Below are 24,225 nucleotides of genomic sequence, written 5' to 3'. Positions count from 1 at the left end.
TTCCCCTCTGGAACTGGCACATAGGCACTAATCACAACAGAACTGAACTTCCCACCGACTCTGTCCAAACCACCTGAAAGCCGGTGACAGAACACAGGGTCTGTAGGATGTCGATATCTTGTACTCTGATCACCAGCAACAGCCGTACTTGCCTCCAAATACTCTTGGTCAGCTGATGTCAGTCACACAGAGTACTCCTCCAGGAACCACACCGTCGGCTGATTTCTAGAACATCTGTCACCAAGGTACCGGGCACCAAGTACTGGGAAACTGCAAATCATCAATTGCCACGAAGGAAATCTTCACTCAAAGTACCTTGAATACCATCTTGCACTGAAGTAAACGGAGAGAGTTCTGAAAGGGGAGGTGACAGTGCGGCCCCCTACGCCGGTCTCGTCGCCAGTGTTGTAAAGAAGACTCTTGAAGCGGATGAAGGTAAGAACTAGTCTTTATTCTGTCACCCACTCTCCAAGACTGCCTGTGAGATGCCAATATTCTATTTTTAAAGACAGTGGTCCTTAGACAAGAGGGAGATTTATAAGGGAATGAATATAGACCAAATGGAACTATATTTTTTAATAGGAAATGTCCAGCCGGACAATTTATTATCTTGATGAAAGTAATCACAAAGCAATAAAACACAGAGTGTGATAAAAGTGGGACACCAGCCGATGTCCGACTAACACACTGGGGGGACACAAACAAAAGGGAAAAGTGGTAGGCAATATCGGGTCATCTGAATATCATAAATCATAAAACAGATAATCCACAATATACACACATGCAAGAACAATTTGTGTCAGCTATGCATTTAGTGCATTAAGGTCGACGACGTTTCGAACCATACAAAATATCGGTTCATCCTCAGGACAGAGAATAGTTGCCTAAAGAATTAACAATCACAGTTGTGCCCACTAAGTGGGAATCAATATGCCATACAATAACAGAAAAAATAAAAGGGAAAAAAGGGGAAGACATAAAAGGATAAAACATGTCAATAAAACAGACCCTTATCAAAACTGCGTATACAGTGCAAAACTCAAACCATGCAAGGCGGAGTGAGATGCATGCTAAATACAAGCAGTGAACTGGAAGTTGAAGGAGCGAGGTGGGTGGCGCGACATCCCAATAGTGAGTCAGACTAACTGGTTTTAATTTGAAAAGGGGAGATGAAGAGGATTACTATAGTGCGAATATACAGGTGGTCTGTGTCTATAAATATAGCCAGGTGAAGGACTTCTAAGGGGTTGTGAGAGAGACGGTGCGGGATAGGTCTACACGAAAAATGGCAACAAGTGGCTTACCAGTGGGGTGTAGCTGAAAAGTTCAGCGCAAAACGTAATGTTGAGCAATAATCTGGGGAGGGAGGAATTAGATAATTAAAAAACGATCTACTAGCCATTAATCGAGTTACCATGGTAATGGGGGAAAAAAGGCTTACCGATGAATGGGTCCAAGGCAAAGATTAAGGTGATCTGTGAAGAAAGGGAGAGGGTAAGCTAGGATATCGATAATTGCGTGAAAAGTGAAAAGGTAAAGTGCTCTACTTATTGAGCTTACCAGCGGGAAAATGCCCTCGATGAAAAATCTGTGGGGAAGGAAAGTAACCATGAACCATTATTGTGGGTTCAGAAGGATCGTGTCAATTGCCTCGAGCATGCCGCGCATCTTCGTAGGCTCACCTGACAATATGAACAAGCATTGGCATTGCCAATAGGTCTCGCTTGTGGGACCTTAGAAGTATTTAGTTTTGCAGCACAATATCCGATTATGCAACAAGGATATTGTGCTGCAAAACGAAATACTTCTAAGGTCCCACAAGCGAGATCTATTGGCAATGCCAATGCTTGTTTGTCAAGTAATGCTGCTGCGACAGATGTGTAGAATGAGGGGTAGTTAAAGCGGTTGCCCCCGCCTGTCCAATACCCCGCTGGCTTATTCCGCTTCGTAGTTTCGGTGTCCTGGCATTCGACACACTTTCACCGTATTTCTAAGATGTCTTGTCGTTCCGGCCCTTCCTTTCCGCCACTGTGTTTGTACATTATTATGACTCTGCTCACGTGACTTGCTGAAACTGTTCACCGTGTCAGTATTCCACAACACTTCGCCCTACTAACTGGACGGAGGAAGTGTGAGGGGAGTTTGGGGAATGCATTTTACACCCCACAAACCCCGCAGTCTTTATTAGCACTATTAAGGTGACGGCCTCGAGCGGGACCACCTTCTTGCACTACATGAAGCACTTCTTCGATGCTTTTGGTGCTCATGCACTTTAGTCCAAGGGGCCTTGTCTGGATATGGGAGTGTGACGTGGTGACGGACCTAACCCGAGTTCAATGGTTTGGCACGGTTAGTATTTGGAGTTCAGACTTAGCAGCTTGCAGTTTTTCTTATGAATCACGCAAAAGTTTCCCACGACCACCAATTCAAAGGAAGGGGCATATATTATTCCTGAAAAAGGACTGAGTACACCACCATTACAACACGCAGTAACAATTCATGAAAGCGAAGAAGTGGATGCAGGAAAGGAAGAAGCAGAGCGGGAGGGATGATAGGAGGGAGTCGGGGAAGTAAGGCTGAGAGCAAGCAAGCTAGGGAGTACGGATGGATGGGAGGGGACGACGGAAGAAAGAAAAAGAAACGCGGGAACCGAGGGAATAATGTTTGGAATAGGAAGGAAGGCAAGAAAGGGGACGGAAGACTTGAGGAATGGGAAAGAATTGAACGTAGAAGAAATTAAGGCTATAAACTGGTGGGGGCCTGAAGGAGGAGGGGGTGCGAGGGATGAGGGAACGCGGCCTGGGGGAAGCTGGCTGGGGAGGGGGAGGAGAAATGCAGGAAGGCTGTGTGCGGCGTAATTAGGGGAGGAGAAGCCGCAGAGCGCACGCTGGGCGAAGCCCTTTGATGTACTGTGCGGCAAATGGAGGGAGGCTGATGCGCGTTCATGTTTGAACACGTGGTTCACATGAGCTGCATGAAAACGCCAGCAAAAAGCTGGTGGTTTCATGATGTTTTCGCCACTTGAATTCTCGCTCCGCTCGATGCGCATGCGCGCATCGATAGGTCGCGAGACCTAAAAAGCAGGTCCGCAATGGGGGTCCTTGCAGGTGTGAAGATTCTACACGGCTCGCACTCGGCGAAGTGTAAACAAAATGACGAAGTCATTCGCGATCACGTGGAAGCGAGTGACCAATGGGAACACGGCAGAAAGTGTCGGCCATTTTGGGTAGGTCACGAATTGTAAAGGCTATGCAGCAAGGGCTTATGTGGCGGCCATCTTGAGTATGCTAGGGCCAAAGGGTCCGCAATTAAGAACAGAACATACAATTGCATAAGCGCTCTAAGAATCAAAGGAGTGCATTTCGAAATTCCCACAGTATAAAAGCACACAATGAAATGTTTGCAAGGTCAGGCAACATTTAGACAATGTCAAAAAATGGGCAAGAATTATAAGACACAAAAAGAACATTTTACAGTAAACAAGAAGGGGTGAGACTGGTGGTAGAAAATTAATAAATAAACCAGTCAAAGTCATGTACTACTATGCAAAAGTCAATGGTCCAGTACACCAAAAGACGTAGAAAAGTTCCATTCTATGGCAAGCTCTAGTGGGACACACCAACAGGGAGAGGGTACAAGGGGGGGAAAGGAGTGTACCATTTGAATACATAAATGGGGGAAGATACAACAATTACCACAGAGAGACTAAATATGTATTGCACCAGGGAGGGATGGAGGGCAACAGGAACTAATCAAATGCTGCCTAGGACCTAAACGTAGCTTTTGATACTTGTTTATGTATACATTTTTTACAGTGGTGATGTATTCTTAAAGCTTGGAGTTTCTTTAAAGGTCTCAACTCTACCTGTAGCTCACGGCATCCCCTCTGCAGAGCAGAAGGCGCGGGCTACTTAAAGGAGATTGTCCCATTCTGCACATTGTTTGACCTGACACTTCGCTCTCGTAAAGTAAAATCAGAGAGTTATTTTGTTTATTTTATTTTGAATGTTTTATATAGCGCGGGAAGACCCTTGCGGGTATCAGAGCGCTTTACAGTCATATGTAGGATACAAACAGTTCAGTGAAAGCACACAGTAAGAAATACAAGTTATATACAGGGTTTAAGTGAGTTTAGATAAGGGAATAGATTTCACGGGTTAGGTCTGGTTTCTGTGGGCAGTGCATTCCAATTCTGGGCGCCATTCCTGAGAAAGCCCGGTTACACGTTTTCTTCTTGGCAAAACATTGAGGTTTCAGTAGAAGGTTATTGGAGCTTCTGGAGGATCTGTTGCCACAGGAGAGCACTAGTTTATGTGCTAGGTAGATTGGAGTGTTGTGATATATGGCCTTGTAAGTCAAACATGCGATTTTTAGATGGATCCTAGCTTCGAAAGGTAGCCAGTTGAGGGCTCTAAGGTCAGGAGAGATGTGACCGTTTCTTTTTGAGCCTGTTATGAGTCTCGCTGCTGTGTTGATTGAGGCTCTAAGGGGGGCAGCCGTTGATCTGGGGAGACCGCAGAGAGAAGCACTGCCATATTCCAGTCTTGGGATTACTAGTGCTTGCACCGCCAGTTTAAAGTCGTTTGCGTGAAGGAAGGGTTTAAGTCTTCTCAGGGTGTTTATCTGAAAGTTTGCTCCTTTTGTTGCGATGCTGATGTGTTTCTGCATGATTAGATTTTTATCAAGAGTGATACCCAATGATTTCGCTGAGTCGATTATGAGGGGTTGGCAGTTGAGTGATGTTAAGTGTTTCATCCAGTTTTGAATGATGGTCGATTGTTTAGGGGGAGCGATAGTAGGAATTCGGTTTTCAGAGTGTTTAGTTTCAGATGGTTTTCGGCCAGCCAGGTCTGTGTTTTCTGTAGCGTTAGGTTGAGAGATTTGATGTCCTCAAGTGAGTGGATTTTCAAAAAGATCTGTGTATTGTCTGCATACATGTGATAGTGGACATTTGCGGAGCTTAGAATTTCGGTGAGGGATTCCATGAGTAGGAAGTATTGGGGAGAGGGAATATCCTTGTGGGACTCCTAAAGTGACTGGAACGGTTTTAGACAAAGATTGATTAACCTTGAAACGTTGTGATCTATTTTGCAGGAAGGAGCTGATCCAGATTAGAACTGATCCAGATAATCCCATTCTTTATTTCAGCAGGTCTAGCAGGTTGTCATGTTTGTCGGTATCAAAGGCTGATGATAGGTCCAGCAAGATTAACATACTAGCGCGGGGACACACTGGCTAGTGTAACCAGGCGCTGTATAAGCTTCAGTTATTATTATTATTATTATTATTATTAATATTAATATTATTATTATTATAATACAGGCTTTGTTTTGATCAAGGATTTTTAGGGTGTCATCTATTATGTGGGTTACAGCAGTTTCATAGCAGTTTCAGTACTGTGGTATTGGTTAAGTAGATTGAAATGGTCTATATGGTTAAGCATTTTTCTAGTAGTTTTGCCAGAGTCTGAATGTTGGAAATTGGGCGGTAATTATTTAAATCCGAAGGGTCAGCTTTTGGTTTCTTTAAAATGGGAGATACCTGTCCAGATGTGAGTTGTCAAACAGATTAATCATTCATGTTTGTATTACAATCTGCACGCCACTGTGATAACTGAAAATACTAAACCAGATTAGTTAAAAAGTGAGAAGGACTTGCTTGTACAATAAACGCAAAACCTTATTGGTAAAATACCTCTTATGGGAACAAGCAGTGAGGGCACAAATTAAGCCAGGTGGGTGCTTGAACCGCGAGTAATAAGAGGCTAATTGAGCATCCAGGTACCTCGTATTAGGCTCAAGGCATCTGCCCCTTGAATGGCACTTTTCCTAGTTTATCGTGCTAGCTGATCCATTTTTTTAGGTGATGGCTTTTAGTCCCAAGATCCCCTAGCTATCGGGGATGAAGTTGATTTTGAGTTTTGCATAAACTCAATAACTTCTCGCCATTTCAGTTGATGGCATTGTCATTTTTAATCATGTCTGGTAATAGTGCGTCTCTGTTGTGCAAACCCGCAGTAAATGGTTGAACCCCAGTTTGAAAATAAAGTCTGGATCTGAGTCTCTAGTTTCATTCGTAATGCCACTTAAGGGTTTGTCCTAATCATTGGAAAGTTTCTTGTTCCATTTGGATCATGCACTAGGTCAGAGTATATGTATCGTAGGCGATGCAGCGGGCAATGTGCGCATTAGCTAGAGCACAGATCGTATTCTGATTGTTACTCTAAATTTAGAGTAAAACTTCCTGACAAGGGTGTTTCCCTCAGGGAAATAGCTGCTGCATTCAGGGTGATAAGACAGCAGTGTGTGAACCGTTGTTTATTTCCACATTTATATAATTATAATTTGCAGAGTTAGTTTGTTCTATCCACCCACTCCACCCTTCTGCAGTCTATCAATCCTGGTCTTAGGAGAGACTTTGTCTGAATTCCCTGTGTCAGATATGTTCAAAATCTGACTCCAGCTGATTGATGAAAAATGGGTTCAGCTGTTGCAAATGGTTCCATTGGACTATACATCAGTGCCCCAATACTGTGCAGCACACAAATGCAACTCCCCAAGTGAAAATAAGCACTCTGAGAGGTTCTAAATATCCAGAACCGGTTTCATGGGAGTATTACTATCTATAGGGAAAATGTTAATGCTCTTTTTCCATCTTATTTACAATAATGTTCAACCCCTTAGCACTCCCCATTCTCCTGATAAGTGTATGTCTGTTTCAAGGCTGAGTGGATCAGACACAGCAACCCTATTATCAAATACAATAAGCCTTCAAACATTGCAGGAGTTCATTCTAAGAGTTCCATGATTGTTTTTGGTGGATTTGTGTCTAGGTTGGGATTTAGGAGTGACCATGCCCAGCTGGCAATTGACCTGGTGATATTTGCAGTATCTGGAAAACCAAAAATACATTAGTTCGAGTTCAAGCTCAGGCACATATACATCGTGTCAATATGCTGTTAAAAAAGTTCTTATTTGAATAGATATACAAGCTGTAGTGATGCACGTGGTAGGTAATAATAGCTAGCTAGTTCATAGGTCACATTACACATCCTGGAGTCTATTTTGTACATACATCAGGATGGGCCCATTGTTTTGTTTATTTTTTATTTATTCTTTTTACCGTTTTAATACACTAATATTTTACCCCACAAGACATTTTCATTTTGCTAATGCTGCTTTTTTGGATTAGTGTCAAACAAGTTCCCTGTGAATGTATTCCGCAACGATTGTTGGTTTCATTTTCAGTGCAGAGCTCTTCGATGTCTGGTACCTGTTGAAAATATTGGTACTCTCCTGTATTAAACTGTCTCTAGTCACTATCACAGTCCCCTTTGGGCATAACGTTATGTTCTCTTTCCCTTCCTTTGCCTCTTAGCTTCCATCAGTCTTGCCTGTCTTTTTGTGTGTGTATGTTTAATAATAATTTAGCGGCAAGATGCCCTTTGGGTGAACGTTTGCGCTTTACTGATGTTTTAATTAAATCTATTGTGGTGTTCACCCAGGTTATGGGTACTAGGAGAATGTCTTCATCCATCATGGCCAGTTCTCCTACATTATATGAACAGAGCCATGTTCCATCTTTCCGAAGCAACACTCTGGTGATATCATTCCAGAGGCCTGCATGAATCAGTTCACTATGGAAGCATGCTCCAGAACGTTGGGCTGTTAGGCATTCATTTGTTGATGTCTGACAATAAGGACTGGTTGTGCTTTCCCAGCCAATATGGGAACTGTTAAAGTGGCTATCAGTCGGCCAGCTGACGCATATGCAGTTGAACTAATGGTTGCTAGTTGTCCTCAGTGTTCCCAGGTGATTTATCTATTGCAGCAAGGTGGATTTTTTTTCTCTACTACCCAAATAAATATTGCTCACATTTGCCCTTGCCCATGTTGTCGAATGATGAAGGGTAAAGAAGCAGTTTGTCTTGCTACATTTTTGCGACTCCCCTCTGCACTGTTACTCCCCTTGGCACGGTCTGTGAGGAATATGCTTTGTTGTGATTCAAATTCAAAAATACTTTATTTAGACACTCTAGTCCATTAAAGTGCTAAGGGCCATAAAAAGATTAAAAAGAAGGATCATTACTTAATTTTAACCGTATTATGTTAAAAAGTAATTGGCAAGTAACAGCTTCTCAGTCGTACAGATTCAATCACTTCATGTAAAAGTGATGGTTTAGAGCACATTTTTTAATAAACATGATATTTTAAAATGTACCTTGTCAATAGTGTTTTAAGGGCAGTAATAGAAGCCTCATGCAAATCAAGCTGTGAGAGAACTAATAGGGTATCTTCAAGGGTTAACTTTATCAAGTCCATAGTACCCTCATCCTCTGAGACCAGTGCCCACTTTAATCTACGGCAATCAGTTTTAAGAGTTAAAATTAAGGGGTCATGATCACTCTCCGGTCTACTCTTGACCTTCATATCCTCTAGCCTTACCCACAGTTCCCAATTGATAAAGAAGTAGTCAATTCTGCTACTTCTTATCCCATTATTAAAAGTATGAGTACCCTCACAGTCTGATTTTGACCTTCCGTTTACAGTCCTCGGGCCTAATTCCAGAGATAAGCGTTTTAGCTGAAGGACTGCCTCGGACCATTTGTTAATCGGGGTGTGCTCTAGTAATGCTATACCCCAGGTTGCATCCTCATCCCTGGACAGGCTTCCATCTTCTATGCGCAGGGGCTCAAAAGTACAGTTCAAATCACCTGCTACTTCTAGGTGGTTTGCCCCCTTCAATGGTTTGATGAATAGATCAAGTTTAGGCTTATTTAGGAGAGGCTTTCCCTCCCACTAGCCCTCTTGCGTAGACATTGGCAAATATGAGATCTAGCCCATGTTCGAAACGAATTTTGATAGCCAGGATGTCACGGTCATCTATTAATAGCTCTTCCACCTGGCAACATGCCTGTCTAACCCAGATGAGCAAACCCCCAGATGGTCTCCATTTATGACTAGGAATAGCCGATTTTCCAAAAGCCAAATACCCAGGACGAAAGATCGTGTTCAATGACCAAGTCTCCTGGAACATAATGATGTCTTGATTCTCTATAAAGCACGACCACTCACTAGAGAGAGTTTTTGTTTGAAGACCAGCAATGTTCCATGATATCATATTTAATCGGGGGAGCAATGCTAATCCCCCTTTCTGAAAAAGACCTAATCGCACTTCTCTCTGGGGAAGGTGGTAAAGCCCGCTGGGGACTCCTATCATTCACAGGGGAGGGAACAGGTCAATCAGCAGTATTCTCGAACAGGGGCATGTTTGTGGTTGGTAGTCAATCACATGCATCTAAACCAGAAAGAGGAGCAAATCTATTAACTAAATTTAAGTCATCTGGTCTGTGTAGGATTCTGTGGGGTGCCCTTGAGTTGTTCATTGCACGTGGAATAACCCAACCCATCATGGGGGTGTGGCAGGGTCTATAAAAGAACCCTAGGGGCAGAAGAGAGATTTTTCTTATATCATACTCTAAATTAGTGCCACCTAGGTGGCCCAAAAGAAATCTTACAACAATCTCAGTATTAAAATTAGCAGCTATACAATCCCCTCTTCCGTCGTTTGTAAAATAAACTATCTATGATGATCGTCTGGCCATAATCTTCTGGTTACAGATATCCTAGTTCCCTACCCCAGCCTCCTTCAGTTGTGTTGTAAGCCAGTGCATGGTTTTAGCCATCAGCTGATCGGTGGTTTTGATCTGACCGTCCTGTAATACTGGGACATCCCTCAGAACCACCACCAAAAGAGCTGCGGCCGGGGGAAGATGTAAGACTCTAAAGCCCTCTAGCGCTGGGCTATTGTCTAGTCCCTTGTGCATCCGGGGGTACTCTTGGCCTTGTGGCCCTGGTATAAAGCTAACCCAAGTTACTGGTGAACGCGTAATTGACTGTTGTACAATTTCACCTACTGGCCCTATACATTGTCTACTTTCCTCCCCTCTTCGAGCACCCTGGTTAGCTAGTCCAAGACCACTAAGCACATTCCCTATTTCACCCACTTCACTTCCTACATTCGTTACCCCAGCTTCATGGTTAATGGGGACAGTACCATTGTTCCCTGGCGGCAATGACATTAACCTAGTTGCCGGTAGATTTGATGATTTGGAATTGGTTACTACTGCATTTCTCAGCTCTGAAGATGTAAATAATCGGTTGCCTTTAGTCAGTAAACCTTCTATAGTACTTTGATTTGTCATGACCTTCTGTCCAAAGTTATTTAGTCTCTCCTCGATCTTAGTCAATCTGTGGATAATAGGAGTTATGGAAGTTACAATTAAATCCCCCAATTTGTTCCACATAGCCTCATTGCTTCAGCATACTGAGGGCCGAATCCCCCGTCGCTACCATTGATGAAGTAGTACTTCCACCATTAGTGTTTGTCCTTTGGGTCTTCGCCGGTTTCTGTCTCTGAGGCCCCCTTCCCTGCTTTTTTTTAAACAGTGGATCTGGGATTGGAGCGGGAACTTTGTTTTTACGTTGGGGTGCTGACCTTGTAGCAATGCGTGGAGGTGGGCTGCTTTGAGTGGGTGCTGCATCTGTTTGGACCGACTCAACATGATGGGATATATTATCAGTGACCAGCAATGCAGAGGTTTCCAATGGCCCATTAAAAAACTGACCAGCATCACTTGCCTTATCAGGGGAGTCAGCGTCTACAACCAAAGAACTGTCAGGAGTACGTGCAGACGCTATGACGCCCAAAGATGATCGTTTAGGCAGTTGGGGAGCAAGAGATAGACTGCGCTTGGTCAGCGCTATCTCATGGGCAAGGACCGAGCTGGCTCTAATTAAAAACTGGTCCAAAGTCCCCACCACACTTCCTGAGGGAGGCCCCTTACCCTCTTGCAAGTTCATCCTCAAGTGAGAATTTAGATGGAACAGGGAGTAGAATTAAAGCAAAAACACAGCAGACGTCCTCTGTGTACTCCACTAATTAACACCAATATGCTGATGAGGACTAACCTTATGAGGTAAGCAGTCTCAGAGGGTGGGCTCGGCCCGGCCCCGTCCGGTCTCTAACGGACTCAAATGGGCCCGCCCTTGGCCCAGGCTTCGCCTGGCGTACGTCCGCCCGCGTCCTGCGAAGCCGGAGCAGCGAGCTGTAAAATAGGGTGTGACTGGCTCAGGTGCGGGCAATCAGCAGCAGGCCCCCTGGGACTTGCAGTCCTTCTCTGAAACACAGCAACCTCCTCGAAGCACCATTCAATATTTCACTTCTCCTGTACCATCATCTTTTAACAACAGCTAAAATCGGCCCATTACAGATATTCCCAGCGACTGCGCGTCCAATTTTTTTGTTCTCTAATAAATCCAATATTACTACTTTCAAACCACATTCACCTTCCTTGGATATTTTCTATTATGGTATTCGAGGCAATACTGCATTTTGTTTAACTCTAATCACCACATGCTCTATTTGCATACAACCAGTGTCATTTGGACCTCGCCCCATAAGTTAGGATCAATATTCAACAATTCTGGTGGCATATCTTGTCTTTCACCCTAAAACTTTTACAAAATGCATCCTTTCTCTATGTTAAATAAACACCTACATGGAGTACAGTATATTGTTGCATGCATAAGTTTTGATGTTTTCAATTCCAACACATTAAGGGGGCATTCATCAGTTAACACAAAGGGTATCTGTCCCGTGATCGGTCCTATAGTGAAATCCAGTGACTTGGATATTGTACTGGTAACGACAGTGTTAGGATAACCCACCGGCCTGTTTATTTTCCCCGAGAGAGGAGCAGGAGGGAGCAATCGATGAGGGATAGAGGTGTTTGTGGCACCCGTAGCTAATAAGAATCATTATTCCGTTCCTGCAACTGTCATTTTAACATACAGTCTAGAAGAATCTACAGGTATATACTCGCTCCCCTTCCTCTCTTGGGAAACTTCATGCATTACAATCACAGTAATCCCCGTCCTCTGATTAGTCCTAGGTGCAGTATATTTTAGTATTTCTGTCAAAGTAGTTCCTGTCCTGTCTGTTCTGTAACATCCCTGATAAATTGTCCTCTTCCTCAACCTCTTGCCTGTCCTCTGCTATTCTGTCCTTCTAGAGAAGGACACTCATTCTTCGAATGACCTTCCTGGAAACAATAGGCACATGTATTGTAGCCTAATCCTGTTCTCTGTGCGCCTGAGTTGATACAACTCGGCCAACTCCTTTTCTACATACCCCAACTTTCTGGCAACGTCATCAGTTTAACAAACATTCCATATCAGGGAACATTTGTGCATTAAACCTTTTGTTTTTAACTCTCATCTTTTGATCTTGTTTACTGTTTTCCGCATTTTTTTTTTCTCCATAATAGTCTGCAATTGTCCGCAAGTCAGCTGGTGTCATAGTAGTATGTCTGTATTCCGTTCCTAAATTCACTACTCCGAGTCCTGACAACTTTTGTTGCAGAATGAAGTCTTCCTACTACAGCAAAATCTGTCTGTCAACCTAAATTTTCTGACTCGGGCATCTATAATCCGTTTTATTTTCTGATCTTCATATTCACAATCCTTTTAGTGAACACTTTTCTTCTGCCAAAGTCTATGAACTTCAATCATTGCTGGTCGAACCTTTTCTCTGTGTATTATCTGCTGTAGTTTCAGTATGGGGCCAGGCGTTGGACAATGCTCGAACTACTCTGCCCCCTCCTTTGCTTTATCATTGCCATGTATTATCTTGTTCCAGACCTCTTTTGGTTCCTCATACTCAGATAATGTTACGATGTCCTTTCCAAACATGCGTGTAAATACTGAAGTTTTGCCAAACTAAAGGTACCATTTATCCGGAGCTCCAAATCTTTATCCTTTTCAGTGTATTTCTGGGAGTTGGGACTTTCGGCTAATTTGTTATAGGAAGTTATGCATCAGACCTTGTAAAGTGTACTAGCAACATTTTCCAAAGTCTGCTTTACAAGTTCGTGGCAACTCCCCGTTTAACCATTAAAATCTATTTAATCTTTGTTCCGCTAGTTCCCTTCTCTGTCGACAGTTACCATTTACCACTATACCAGACATATGTCAACAATATCAATCAATTTGGGCATCCCCATTTTCCCAAACCAATACCAGTATTCCAATATCATTGATAATGTAGCGGACCAATCTCACCAATATATCAGTACTTGTCCAACCTCCGACTACCAAGTCTTCAGACAAAACGTCTTCTCCCAAAAAATCAATTCTAGGACCTCTGCCAGGGAAATCCTGTTGTCGGGAGGCCTGTTTCGGACTTCAGATGGCAGCTGCTGAGAAACGTCATCTCTTTAGTGCAGGGGGCCTCACGATCAGTTGGACCGCGGTTGAACTTACTCCACAGTACACAGCCTGTTGGATGTCCCTCGGAGAGGTCCCTTCGTGGTCGCCAGTTGTGGAAGTGCAATTTTTTCTCCACTCTCATACTAGAAGACCAGCAGCCGAAGGTAATTGAAAGTGTGTCAAAATGTATTATTACTAGAGTGGGCGCACCACCTTAAGGCGCTAGTGGACATGAGAAGAGAGCACATGTATCAGAAATCTCACAAGCTTTTATACATTTCTTACACAATATATGCATATGGCAGGAATACAAAAATGTTAATCCCATTCGCACCTGTGGTACAAGGTAGGCGCTCTGAAAACATATAATTCATCACAGATCGGTACAGCTGTCACCGCAGAGTTTCTCAAACGTTACTCTAGGCCAGGTGCAGAATACAAAAATACTGATACTGCTCGAAACTACACGCCTAACAGCCGAAGTTTGGAACATTCTGTGGTCACAAGCAGTTCTTGTAATATTTTCATCAAGCAAGAAGTGCAGGTAACAGAAGCTGATTACTAATAAGCCTAAGGCGAGCAGAAATCAGAGAGGCAAGATATGTGACACTACCAGGTGGGCGAAGATGCACACAAACAATCCTTGTTTCCGTAGGCATGGGGGATTACAAAAGCACCAGAGCTCATGCTACAAAATGTCGGCTAAATACAAAATTGAAGAACTGATGTTCACAATATTAAGAAAATACATTTTCACAGAAGCCCAATTGGGGTTCGGCTTAAAAGAACCACATTGTTCACATATGATGATTTGCTCATTTTGGTGCATGGCCGATGGCTACGTTTAATGCCGGTACCAGGTTACTCATGAACAGATTAAAAAGAGCCGGTACTGATGCGCATCCCTGCTTGACGCCTTGTTCAAATGCTTATTTTGTCAGAGACAGATGTATGACATCCCAGTTTTACTCTGGCCCATGTAGTAGAATTGAGCATCAAAATGCCTCGTAGTAGTGGTTCCGGGGTTTGCCAGTAGTTGGCGATTAACATGGTCGAAAGCCTTGCTATAGTCTATAAAACACAAAAGTTGTTCCTACTTAATTTTTGCTGCGAGCATTCTTATGGCCAGAAAGTTATCAATAGTGCCAGACTGTGTTCAAAAGCCAATTTGATTGAAAGGCACCATGTTGTTTCTAGCTGCCCATTCTTCTAGATCCTCCTGCAAGAGTGACACAAAATATTTTGCCTCGCCATCCAGCAATGAGATGTGTTGATAGCTATCAGGGAGTGACACAGGACCTTTTTTGTATATAGGACGTATCAAACCTTGCCAGGAGGTTGGAATAGATTCACTAATTATACAACATTTGAACAGATTTTCCATTGCGTCTGACCAAAAATTGATGTCCTGTTTGTAAACCAATGCAAGAATACCGTTGGGGCCTGGGGCACTGTCAGCTCTGCTTTTCCGGATCAATGTTGCTATTCTCTTAGCATTGAAAGTTATTGCGTATTGGCGAAGTTTCGCATATATTGCAGCAGATTTCTGTTGTACTTTTTTTGTTTGCTAAGGGCTAGGTGTTGATTGGGCGCTTTAGATGTGGCTTTATACAGAGTGGTGACATGTTCTCTGATGTGCCATTGTTTCAATTTATTGTAGTTGGTCCTGAGCCCCTATTCAGACGGTTTATTGTTATCCAGAAGCATTTTGAGTTTTTGTTTTTCGACATGCCAGTCAGAGTTCAGTCTAGAGTGATTCCTTGTGTTTTTGTTTAGCTTGTTACATTTGTTTTTTACACTGGCTGTGTAGACTTTCGACTTAGGAAAGCAGGGTGGAACTTGATCGAGATTTGAGTGATCATAACTTTTTAGTCCATGTTCTTTTCTGATCCTTAGGTCGTTTGTAAACCATGGTTTAGTAGCAGTGAACTTTGGGGATCAAATGCCTTGTTGACTGCTGGCCAAAGCGAGAATAGTTTTTGAGTGAGAAGTTCTCAATCATTGAATGTATAGATTAAGGGCCTTCCCAGGTTAGATATTATACTTTGTGGCAACTTCCGAGCTCCATTTGAGCAGTCTCCAGTTATGTTGCGAGTCATTTAAGTCAATCAGGCTTAGAGTGGCATAGACTTTGATGTTTTTTTTTCTTTCATGGAGGAAACCTGGGGCATATATGGTTGCTTTCACAGCACGGAAAGCTGGAGTATGAGGAAATATGTTAAAAGGGTGACTGAGCAGAACGTTGATCTTTTCGGGCAGTGATGGGTAGGGCAGGTGAGTTTGTTTTGCCAGAAAACGCCATTCGGTGCTTGCAGCAACAAGGCCTCCAGGGCTGTTAACGGAGTCTGTCCAATAGAGTCTGTTCTTTGTGGCCTTAAGGATCACCCAATGCGTGTCCTCTATTTATCTGCTATGCTACAAAAAGGATTCTGTAGCAGGTTTAAGTTGAATTCTCCAGTTGGGCGAACGTGAGCGTTCACATTATTAAACTTGATGTCGACAATCAGCTGCTCTGATTTCTTCTCAGACCGATTGATGCTTCTCTGAAGATTTTGGATGTATGTACATATCCATCAGAAATTACTTGCACTTGTGTGGTTGTGTTGTCTGCAATTTTTAATTTCTGGGCATACAAAATCTTTGTAGCTTGTGACGTGCTTTGTAGTTGCAAAATCCCATATTGCATGACCCTTTATGTGCAATCTGGCTGCGGGGGATTGGAACTCACAGTAGCCTTCTATTGGTGTGTCTGGATGCATATAATATCATGCACAGTTAAAAAAGATATTGTATCAGAATCTGTTAAATGATTTTCTAGTCCTGCCACTTTCTAGGAACTGAAGACCTTGTTGGGCCTTGGTCACATTTCCTGGTTTGGATTTATCATTGTTCCTTGATGCATGTCAATGTGGGTTTGAGCTGGCTAAAGTTGGTGCAAGCCAGCCCCAGTCCTCATGGGATTTTTCATTGTTGTATAAGTATATGCTGTGTAGCGTTTCCTGAAAACCATTCACTTTTAATTTTTGTTAATCTAAGTAGTGATACCTTCTAACAGTACTACGGCGCTGTACAGTTAGTTGCACTGACTGCTGGTACAACATGAATGTCTGACTCGCAACTTTAGACAATAGAGAGATACGGTGTTCACTCTTTTAGCCTACCCTACACTTTGCTTAAATGTTTATATCTCAAAAACTACTGAACAGATTTCAACAAACAAACAAAAGCTCTCTTTCTGCAAAAAGTTTGTTGAGCTTGCTTAAATCTGTTTAGCGGTCTTTGCTATAGGTGCAAGCAAAATTTTCATTTAGGACTTAAAATGTGGGGACGTTTTTTTTTTTGCCAACCTTCCCTCCCCTCCTAACTTCTTTTCCTCTCCATAGAAGGGCACGAGATTTGACATAAGACAGCTGACAAAACCTATTGTTTGCCGAATTTCATGCAGATCGGTCCATGGTAACATAGGAAGCAAAGTTCTAAATTAATCAAAAATACTTTTAATGTAAAGCGGTCTTAAACGTAACTATGTTGCAACGATTGGACTGTGCTGAATTTTTATATATATATATATATATATATATATATATATATACAAAAAAGGAGAGAACTCTGAGTAGTTCTCAAGTTTAGGTGGAAAGCAGCCCCTGTTAGAGCACTCTCAACACCAGCGACACTCTAGATCTGCTCACCTCAAATGTCTGTTTTTCTATCAAAGTTTTTAAGCATAGGATTAGCACAGTGCTATCCACGCCGAGATAGAATATGACAAAGTCTTTTGCAATTTATACAGCAAAGTCTTTAAGCATAGGACTAGTACAGTGCTGTCCTTGCCGAGCTGTAAAATTACATAAGCCATTTATCACTCCAGGCACAATATTACAGCTTTAAATTGGTGAAATACCAACTCAAGCCAACCTGAAATGAGTAAAAGCAACCCCTGACAGTGCTTCGCTCCAATTAGAGCTCTTCAGAGAAGTATAGCTTTGTCCAGACACAAGGGAGCACCCAGTATTAAGTCAAAACAAAACCCTTTCAGGCATAGAGTGACGGATTGAAGATCTGCGGCGCATCCCCCCGGACGCCCCCTCCCGGCCGCCGCTGCACTGTCCCGTATCAGAGCACTGCCCTCGGGGCGCACCTTTAAGGTTTTGTGTCTACCCTCAGGCCTTAGATATGGAATGTGTCCTGTCCCATATCAGAGCACTCTCCCCGGGGCGCCATCAAGACCCCTGCCTCTGTCCTCGGGCCTTAGATAAAGGACACGCACTGCCCCACATCGGAGCACGGTGAACCCACCCCCGGGCGAACGCTAAGACCCTGGTCCTCGAATATAGGGCATGTACTCTCTCATGTCAGAGCACTGTCCCCGGGGCGCACTCCAGGACCCCTGCTCTGTCCTCGGATATGGGACAGAGTGCTGGCCTCGGGGCGCTCCTAAGACCCCTGTGTCACCCGTCGGTAACCCTTGCAGTGCCACGAGAGGCCACAGGGGGGCGACAGGATGCAACACGTGGCCTCAGGGATGCTCTGGCCTCTAAGGGCGCACACCGGGCACGGGCCAGAGTCATGCCGGGGACCCCCCGGCCCTGAGATCAGTGACCCGCGGGAAACACCAGCCTCGGACCCGGGACCGGTGGAAATACGGAGGATGTTCCAGGTGGGTCTGTGTGTGTGAGAGAGATAGTGTGCGTGTGTGCGTGTGTGTGTGTGTGAGAGTGTGTGTGTGAGGGGGGAGGGGAGGGGGCATACCTCCAAATGACAAGCTTTGCGTTGGGTGACAGTCGCCTAAAACAAGCCACACCAATTGTCTTTGCCAATGCTGGTCTGTGGCATCAGATAAATTAGTTACTGCAGCAATGCTGTTGCTGTGAATATTTAGAGCTGAGAATGTTCTAATTCTGTAAATGAGTGCATTTTTTCTCCACTGCATTTGTAACTCCGTACAGAGTATTAGTACGAGTTCCCGATCTCTGTGGAGCGCTGTAAAGCATTGTGCTGGCTCCAGAGTGGTTTGTACTTGCCCTCGGTGGCAAGCAGTGCTGATGAGCTGCACTTTGTGCGGTTGGTGGCGGAGCTGCCCTTGTGCTCCAGAATCCATAGAAGGGACAGTGTCCTCTGCAGCGTGGCGGGTATCGAGCAGGCGTCCCGGCCCTTCTGGGTGTCAACACAGGGTCTACGGATAAAGCAGCACCCGCTGTGAGCACACATCCCAGCTCCTTCGTGGAAGAGAAGGCAGTTCTGAAAACGCAAGTGTACACAGGCAGCCCAGAGTTGGTGGATAAACTCAGTTCAATGGCTTTTGTCATTGAGCAGTGCTTTATAATTGTATCTATCTCCTTCGTGTAAGCGGCGGGCCCTTTATACAGTTACTGAGCAGATCGCCAAGTAACAGAGCTCTTGCTACAGACGGGTCTTAAATGCAGGGTTAAGGGCCTCGATGTGACGGGGCGGGAGTCTGAGGTCTGCGGCCCGTTCCCTGCACACAGCTCCCCGCTGGCCCCACAATGGGAGCTGCAAAGAGCCGTCAGCCCCCCGGGGAGCGGGGGCAGGAAGCGCTCACTCTTTATGATCCCGAACAGGGTTTGTTTTTCCAACACTTCCCATGTCCCACTTGAGCAGCCACTTCACAATGCGGAGTGTGATAATAAAATTTTTTTTTTAAACATTCCGAGGACAGAGCCCCTCCCACTCTCTGCAGGTGAGGATTTAACGCCTCATTAACCAGTCCATCATGGAGGCCTTCCTTTCGGGCCCAGCCCCAACTCTGGATTGTAACCTCATTTTACGTAAGGAGGAAGAGGAGCCGGGCGGGGGCCTGCGCCTACCTTCCCTAAGATTAGAACGTCTCTGCCGAAGCTCAGCTAAATCTACACAGGGCTCGGATGGCTGTCAATGCATTTTATTGACCAGGCATAAAATACTATGACCGTCGTCATCTGGTGCAACACATAAATACAAATTTTGTCATTTACAATGCCAATAGCTTTAACTTTTCCAAAGGCAAAACCGTTGCATTGTAAATGCTTGTTGCAATTGGAAGGGCTGATATTTCCCTTTTTGGTATCCAAAAGCAGTTATTCTAAGGCTTATAATGTATTCTTCTGATGTAAGCTAAATAAAATGTGGGTAATATTTCCAAACAATTCATCGCTACTGTGCTATAAATGAAAGAATATCTGTACCAGTTGAAAGGAAAATGATAGTCCTCTGAAGTTGAGGGCTACCCTTCCCCGATGGCTTCGGAACAGTGACTTATTCAAAGCTCGCAGAGTGGTAAACTGACAGTATAAAAGCAGCTCTGAGTTCAGCCTCCATGTTGCGGTGCCAACCAGCCCTGCTCACAGCTGAGCAGCCCTGGGCAGGAAGCGATTTTCATTGGTTTATGCCATTAACGTGCAAACAGACACAGGGCAAGAATGGCCATGTAATAGGATGTGAATGTACTCGTTTACATGGGGCAACCATGATGTAAGGGACCCCCACGCTGTTCAGTTCACAGTTTGAGAAGACGGCGGGGAACAATTTATGATAATTCATGAATACACACTTAAACGATCAATTCTGAAGATTTGTAACACATTTCTATTCAGAGTATGAACTGTAATCCAGTTTGGTGTTAATAATTGCCAAATAGTGTAATATTGCTTCATTATGTTATAGCATAAGAATGAGCAACTGTTATACAGAGAGTTTTGTTCTTTACAATACCCAGTCTTCATAACGAGGCATGGGAAGACTGCTTCTGGTCTTTTCTCTCGTTTCAGCAAGAAAGGAGGGTGTTTTCGTAACGTAACACTAAAGTGAGCTGGCAGATTCAGAAGAAAACCAGTACACTCAACGGCCACTTTTTCGTCAAAGTACGCTGTGACAACCATTTTACAGCGGCCGCTTCATTAATAAGCCGCACGCCGCAAACTCAGCCAGGCACTCCACCAATTTCTAGAAAATGAAACCACTCCAGGTGCAATAGCAACGTTTGAAACCATGTAGAAAAAGCGAGGGAAGTGTGCTTTATAAATTCTTAAATACTGTCAAATGCAAATCGTAGAAACAAACCTTAATAATCGCCAGTAGCTTCTATGTCAAGGTCAAACCTGCTCTTAAATTGATCTTTTTCTTGCATACAGTCTCATTGCCAATGAAACATTCCTTATTGAATATGGCCAAAGATATAAAGGACTCGAAAAGCAGCGGCATTGATGTTGAAGAAAGGCTATCCTTGCAGTCTTGCACCCCTGTAAATCATTGCTACTTGCCTCAAGCAAATAAATATGGTTTTCGAGCCTGGAGCTATATCTCTCCAAGGAATCTGGGGTGGGTGGCATCTGTTGTTGGCGTCTTTTCTCACAGCAGGCAACTGTTCCTATACAGCAGTCGAAGTGCATGATAAAAAAATTATCAAACCCCCTGACATAACAGCAGCACCTTTTGAGGTGAACGAAGGAAGACTCCAACATGGACCCAGAGTGAGAGGATGTGATGCAGCAGTCAGAGCTGCCAACTCAGGAGCAGGGTATCTGTGTCGGCGTCTGCTCAACATCCTGTGAATCTGGGCAAATTACAAAATCTTACCCCTGCCAGCGTAAAAATTTACTAATTTAAAAGTTCAAATAAAAAAGGCAGCAATGTCGGAGGGGTGGGGGGGGGCGGGCAGGCAGTGTTGTGGGAGGGGTGGGGGTGTACAGCACAGGGATATTAAGTGGGCAGGCAAGTGAAGCTGCTCAAGCCAAGTTTACAGAACACTTGAGCAAAGGCAGGCTAACACTAAAGAGTGTTCTCGTAGCTCTTTAAGTAAACCGACGAGTAAGAGCACGTAATGAGGACAGTCCTCATGTGAGGATACAAAAGTCCAAAAGGAGGGACTCCTAATCGTATTAGCCAAACAAAAGCCTGCATTTCCAAAGGACATAATAAGGAACCAATTAAAAATATGGGCAGTACTCCAAACCCAGATTCTGAATACAGCATATCTCGAAGATTGTGCATGCGCTGCCTATGCGAGACCTAAATAACTTAGATGACACAATTTTACTCATTTACTCACCCGTTATGTAATGTCCTGCAGTTCAAAGCGTCTCTTTTTAGGTTGTCATCTCCTGAAAATGTAATCTGTTCCTTTTGTTGTTCCTGTGTTCCATTAGTAAATGTTAGCAAAGATTTGGTGTTTTCTTGGGTTTGGCACAGTACAACATTGTCTTGTTGAGCTATGTTTATGGTTATACCTTCATGATCGCTCACTCTATCTCCTCCACAGGGCGCGATATCATTGGACTGGCTGAGACTGGCTCAGGGAAGACAGGGGCCTTTGCTTTGCCCATCCTGCAGCACCTCCTTGAGGCCCCCCAGCGGCTGTTTGCTCTGGTACTGACCCCCACGCGTGAGCTCGCCTTCCAGATTTCTGAGCAGTTTGAAGCCCTTGGATCGTCCATTGGAGTCAAGAGTGGTAAGATAACACCTATATGTAAACAGTGGGGGCCTTGGGAAGAGTTAGCAGTGTAGCACTGCTCGTGAGATATTTTTTTCGAGTACCGGGGCCGGCAGGAGTTACTTGACAGTATCTCGTTTTGGTTGCTGCCATTTAATATTGGTGTCCCAGTGCCACAATACTGGTAAACTCCAAAGTGGACAAGCTTGTTGTTAATTAGACACATGACTCTGAGTGTAAAGAGGGAAAACAGTCAGGGAATGCTGTAGATGTCAGAGGGGAAACCGCCTTTACATCAAGGTAAATACATTGTATGCATTTGCCTCGAATTCTTTAGCACGCATGTTTTCACTGAGATTATGCATTTACATTGCAGATCAATACCACATATTTAAGGTAAGTATGAGGGGTGGGGGGGGGTCTCCCCCTACAAATACATTGTTTTTAAATATAAAAACAAGGCATGGTATTGGCATGCAATGTAAATGCATAATCAAGGTGTAAAAACATGCATGCTAAAAAATTTGAGGCAAAGGCATGCAATGCGTTTACCAGTGTTGTACTGTCGTCAGTGCTTTAAATTTGCCGGTACTCGCAGGTACTGAGTACCGGCACTTCTTGTTTTTATCAAGCTGAGTACCGGCACTTTTCCAGTGCCAATGAGGAGTACCGGTGCTCAGATTGGGCCGATGCCTGAGGGCCAGCTGTGTCCCGTTTATTTGACAGTATGTTTGCCGTTTTGGCGTCTGTCTGTCTCCTTCAGCTGTACGGCCTGCTGAGGAGCTGCCGCAGGGGCAAGTGGGCGTTAGCTCCTAGATGGAAGCTCTTAATGTCATTAACCGCCCCTGCCAGGCCTCCATGCTGGGTCGTCTTGTTGTTAGTGTTTTGCACATCGGTAGCACTCTGCGCATGCCCAGGAACCTGCAGTTCTTACTGTCTGCCACTTCAAACTCTCCGGCCGTGGGGCCTTCTACCGAGGGAAGAGAAGGAGAATGGGATGAAAGAAGGTGAAGTGTGAGGGGGCAGAGATAGAATGAGCAGAGGACAGTTTAAAGGGGGGAAAAATAGAGACATAAGGGGTAAGTGCAGACCCAGATGGGGAAGAGATCGAGATGGCTATTGAAAGAGTAACAGAGGCACAGAGATGGCAGATTAGAAATAGAAAGACTGATAGTTAAGGATTATAGATACCTTTGGGGTAAAGAGAGTGGGGCAGAGACAGAAATGGATACAAATGGGAGAGAAGTGAGGGGGAAGGGAATCGAGAGATTAGAGATGTGAAGTTTGATAGAGAGTATTTGTCTGCTGGTTTGTGTGCATTTGCCTGGTTGTGTGTATGTTTGTGTGTAAGAGAGGAACTAAATCAGAGAGGAAGAAAACCAGGACACTCAGGAGGTATTTGAAAAGAAATACGCCTAATGCTTGTTATTAATGATGCTATGCCCAATCTCGCTCGTCCTGGTGCACATTGATAGTACTGTTGATTGCTTGGCTGCATTCAGGGTTTAGAAGCTCTTTGCATTGTTCCCAGAAGTACTTGACACCACCCTTTATTAGCATATGTACCTGTTAATTTGCACATATGGAAAAGTTTGAGACAACTGTCAAGGGCAATGAAAGGGCAAAATGAATACTCAATAGAAGTGTTTTCTATCAACATGTCCAGGCCCCGCCTCTAACCCCGCCCACTAGCCACGCCCCTAACACAATCTAATGCGTACCTGCACTTATTTTTGTCCATTTAAAGCACTGACTGTCGTACAACCATTTTGTCGGAGGTGTTGGAAACTCAGACAAAATATGACTCATTGAATTCCTCTGAAACTCAATGTTGAGCCAGGACCGTAACTTAAAAGAAAAACAGCTCTTAGTAACTAGAATTTCAACGAGCATTTGCGATGCAGTCTGTCTTGCATTTGCAAGAGTTAGATCTAAAGGTATTGTAAATGACAATGTCTTTTACCATGTGTTTTGGTTTGAAGTGGATGTATGTGGTTTGGAATGGAATTAAGTGGGTTGAATTGGAATTAGTTGTTGAACTGTGTGGTGTACTAGAATTATGCTGCATGGTGGATAGGGGTGAGAGCTGTGCTGCACAGAATAGATAGAAAGGAAGATAGTTTTTTTGTGCACAGAGTATTGAATGAACTCCAGGTAGAGGAGCAGAGTTTTTGAAAAAGAAGGGGAGAGCAGACCACAGACGCATAAAGAGGGTGTGCCTGTGTACGCAGACTACACCCCAAGATGATGAGAGTATGGGTTTGAGGGACGGAAATCTTGAAAAGGCACGGGAAAGAAATTGTGCTTGAAGACCTGAAGTGAACCAGAATGAGAGAGGCAGGAAAGTGCGTAAGAGTGAGAAAGCGGTGTGAGAGAGAAGGATGAGTGAGAGGGGCTTCCAGAGGGAAGGGGGAGGCGAAATGAAGACCAGCGCTAGGAGGTACAAGAAGGAAGCATGTGTGGCCAGTCAATATGGAGAGGAGCTGGGGAGTGTGAGGGAGGGATGAGAGTGGGTAGTGGAATTGCAAGATC

General features: G+C 44.1%; 1 protein-coding gene across 1 annotated transcript in view; it reads left to right on the top strand.

The window, feature by feature from the left end:
* The window catches only part of DDX47 (DEAD-box helicase 47), a 229,183-nt gene that overhangs the window by 63,509 nt on the left and 141,449 nt on the right, over nucleotides 1–24,225 (top strand). The window contains exon 3 of the mRNA XM_078640767.1: nucleotides 21,523–21,711. Within this exon, the coding sequence (XP_078496893.1) occupies nucleotides 21,523–21,711 (189 nt within the window). The remainder of the gene's footprint in view (nucleotides 1–21,522; nucleotides 21,712–24,225) is intronic.

Source organism: Lissotriton helveticus, chromosome 1_1, assembly GCF_964261635.1.
Source record: "Lissotriton helveticus chromosome 1_1, aLisHel1.1, whole genome shotgun sequence".
NCBI lineage: Eukaryota > Metazoa > Chordata > Amphibia > Caudata > Salamandridae > Lissotriton > Lissotriton helveticus.
This window is presented reverse-complemented; position numbering and strand designations above follow the sequence as displayed.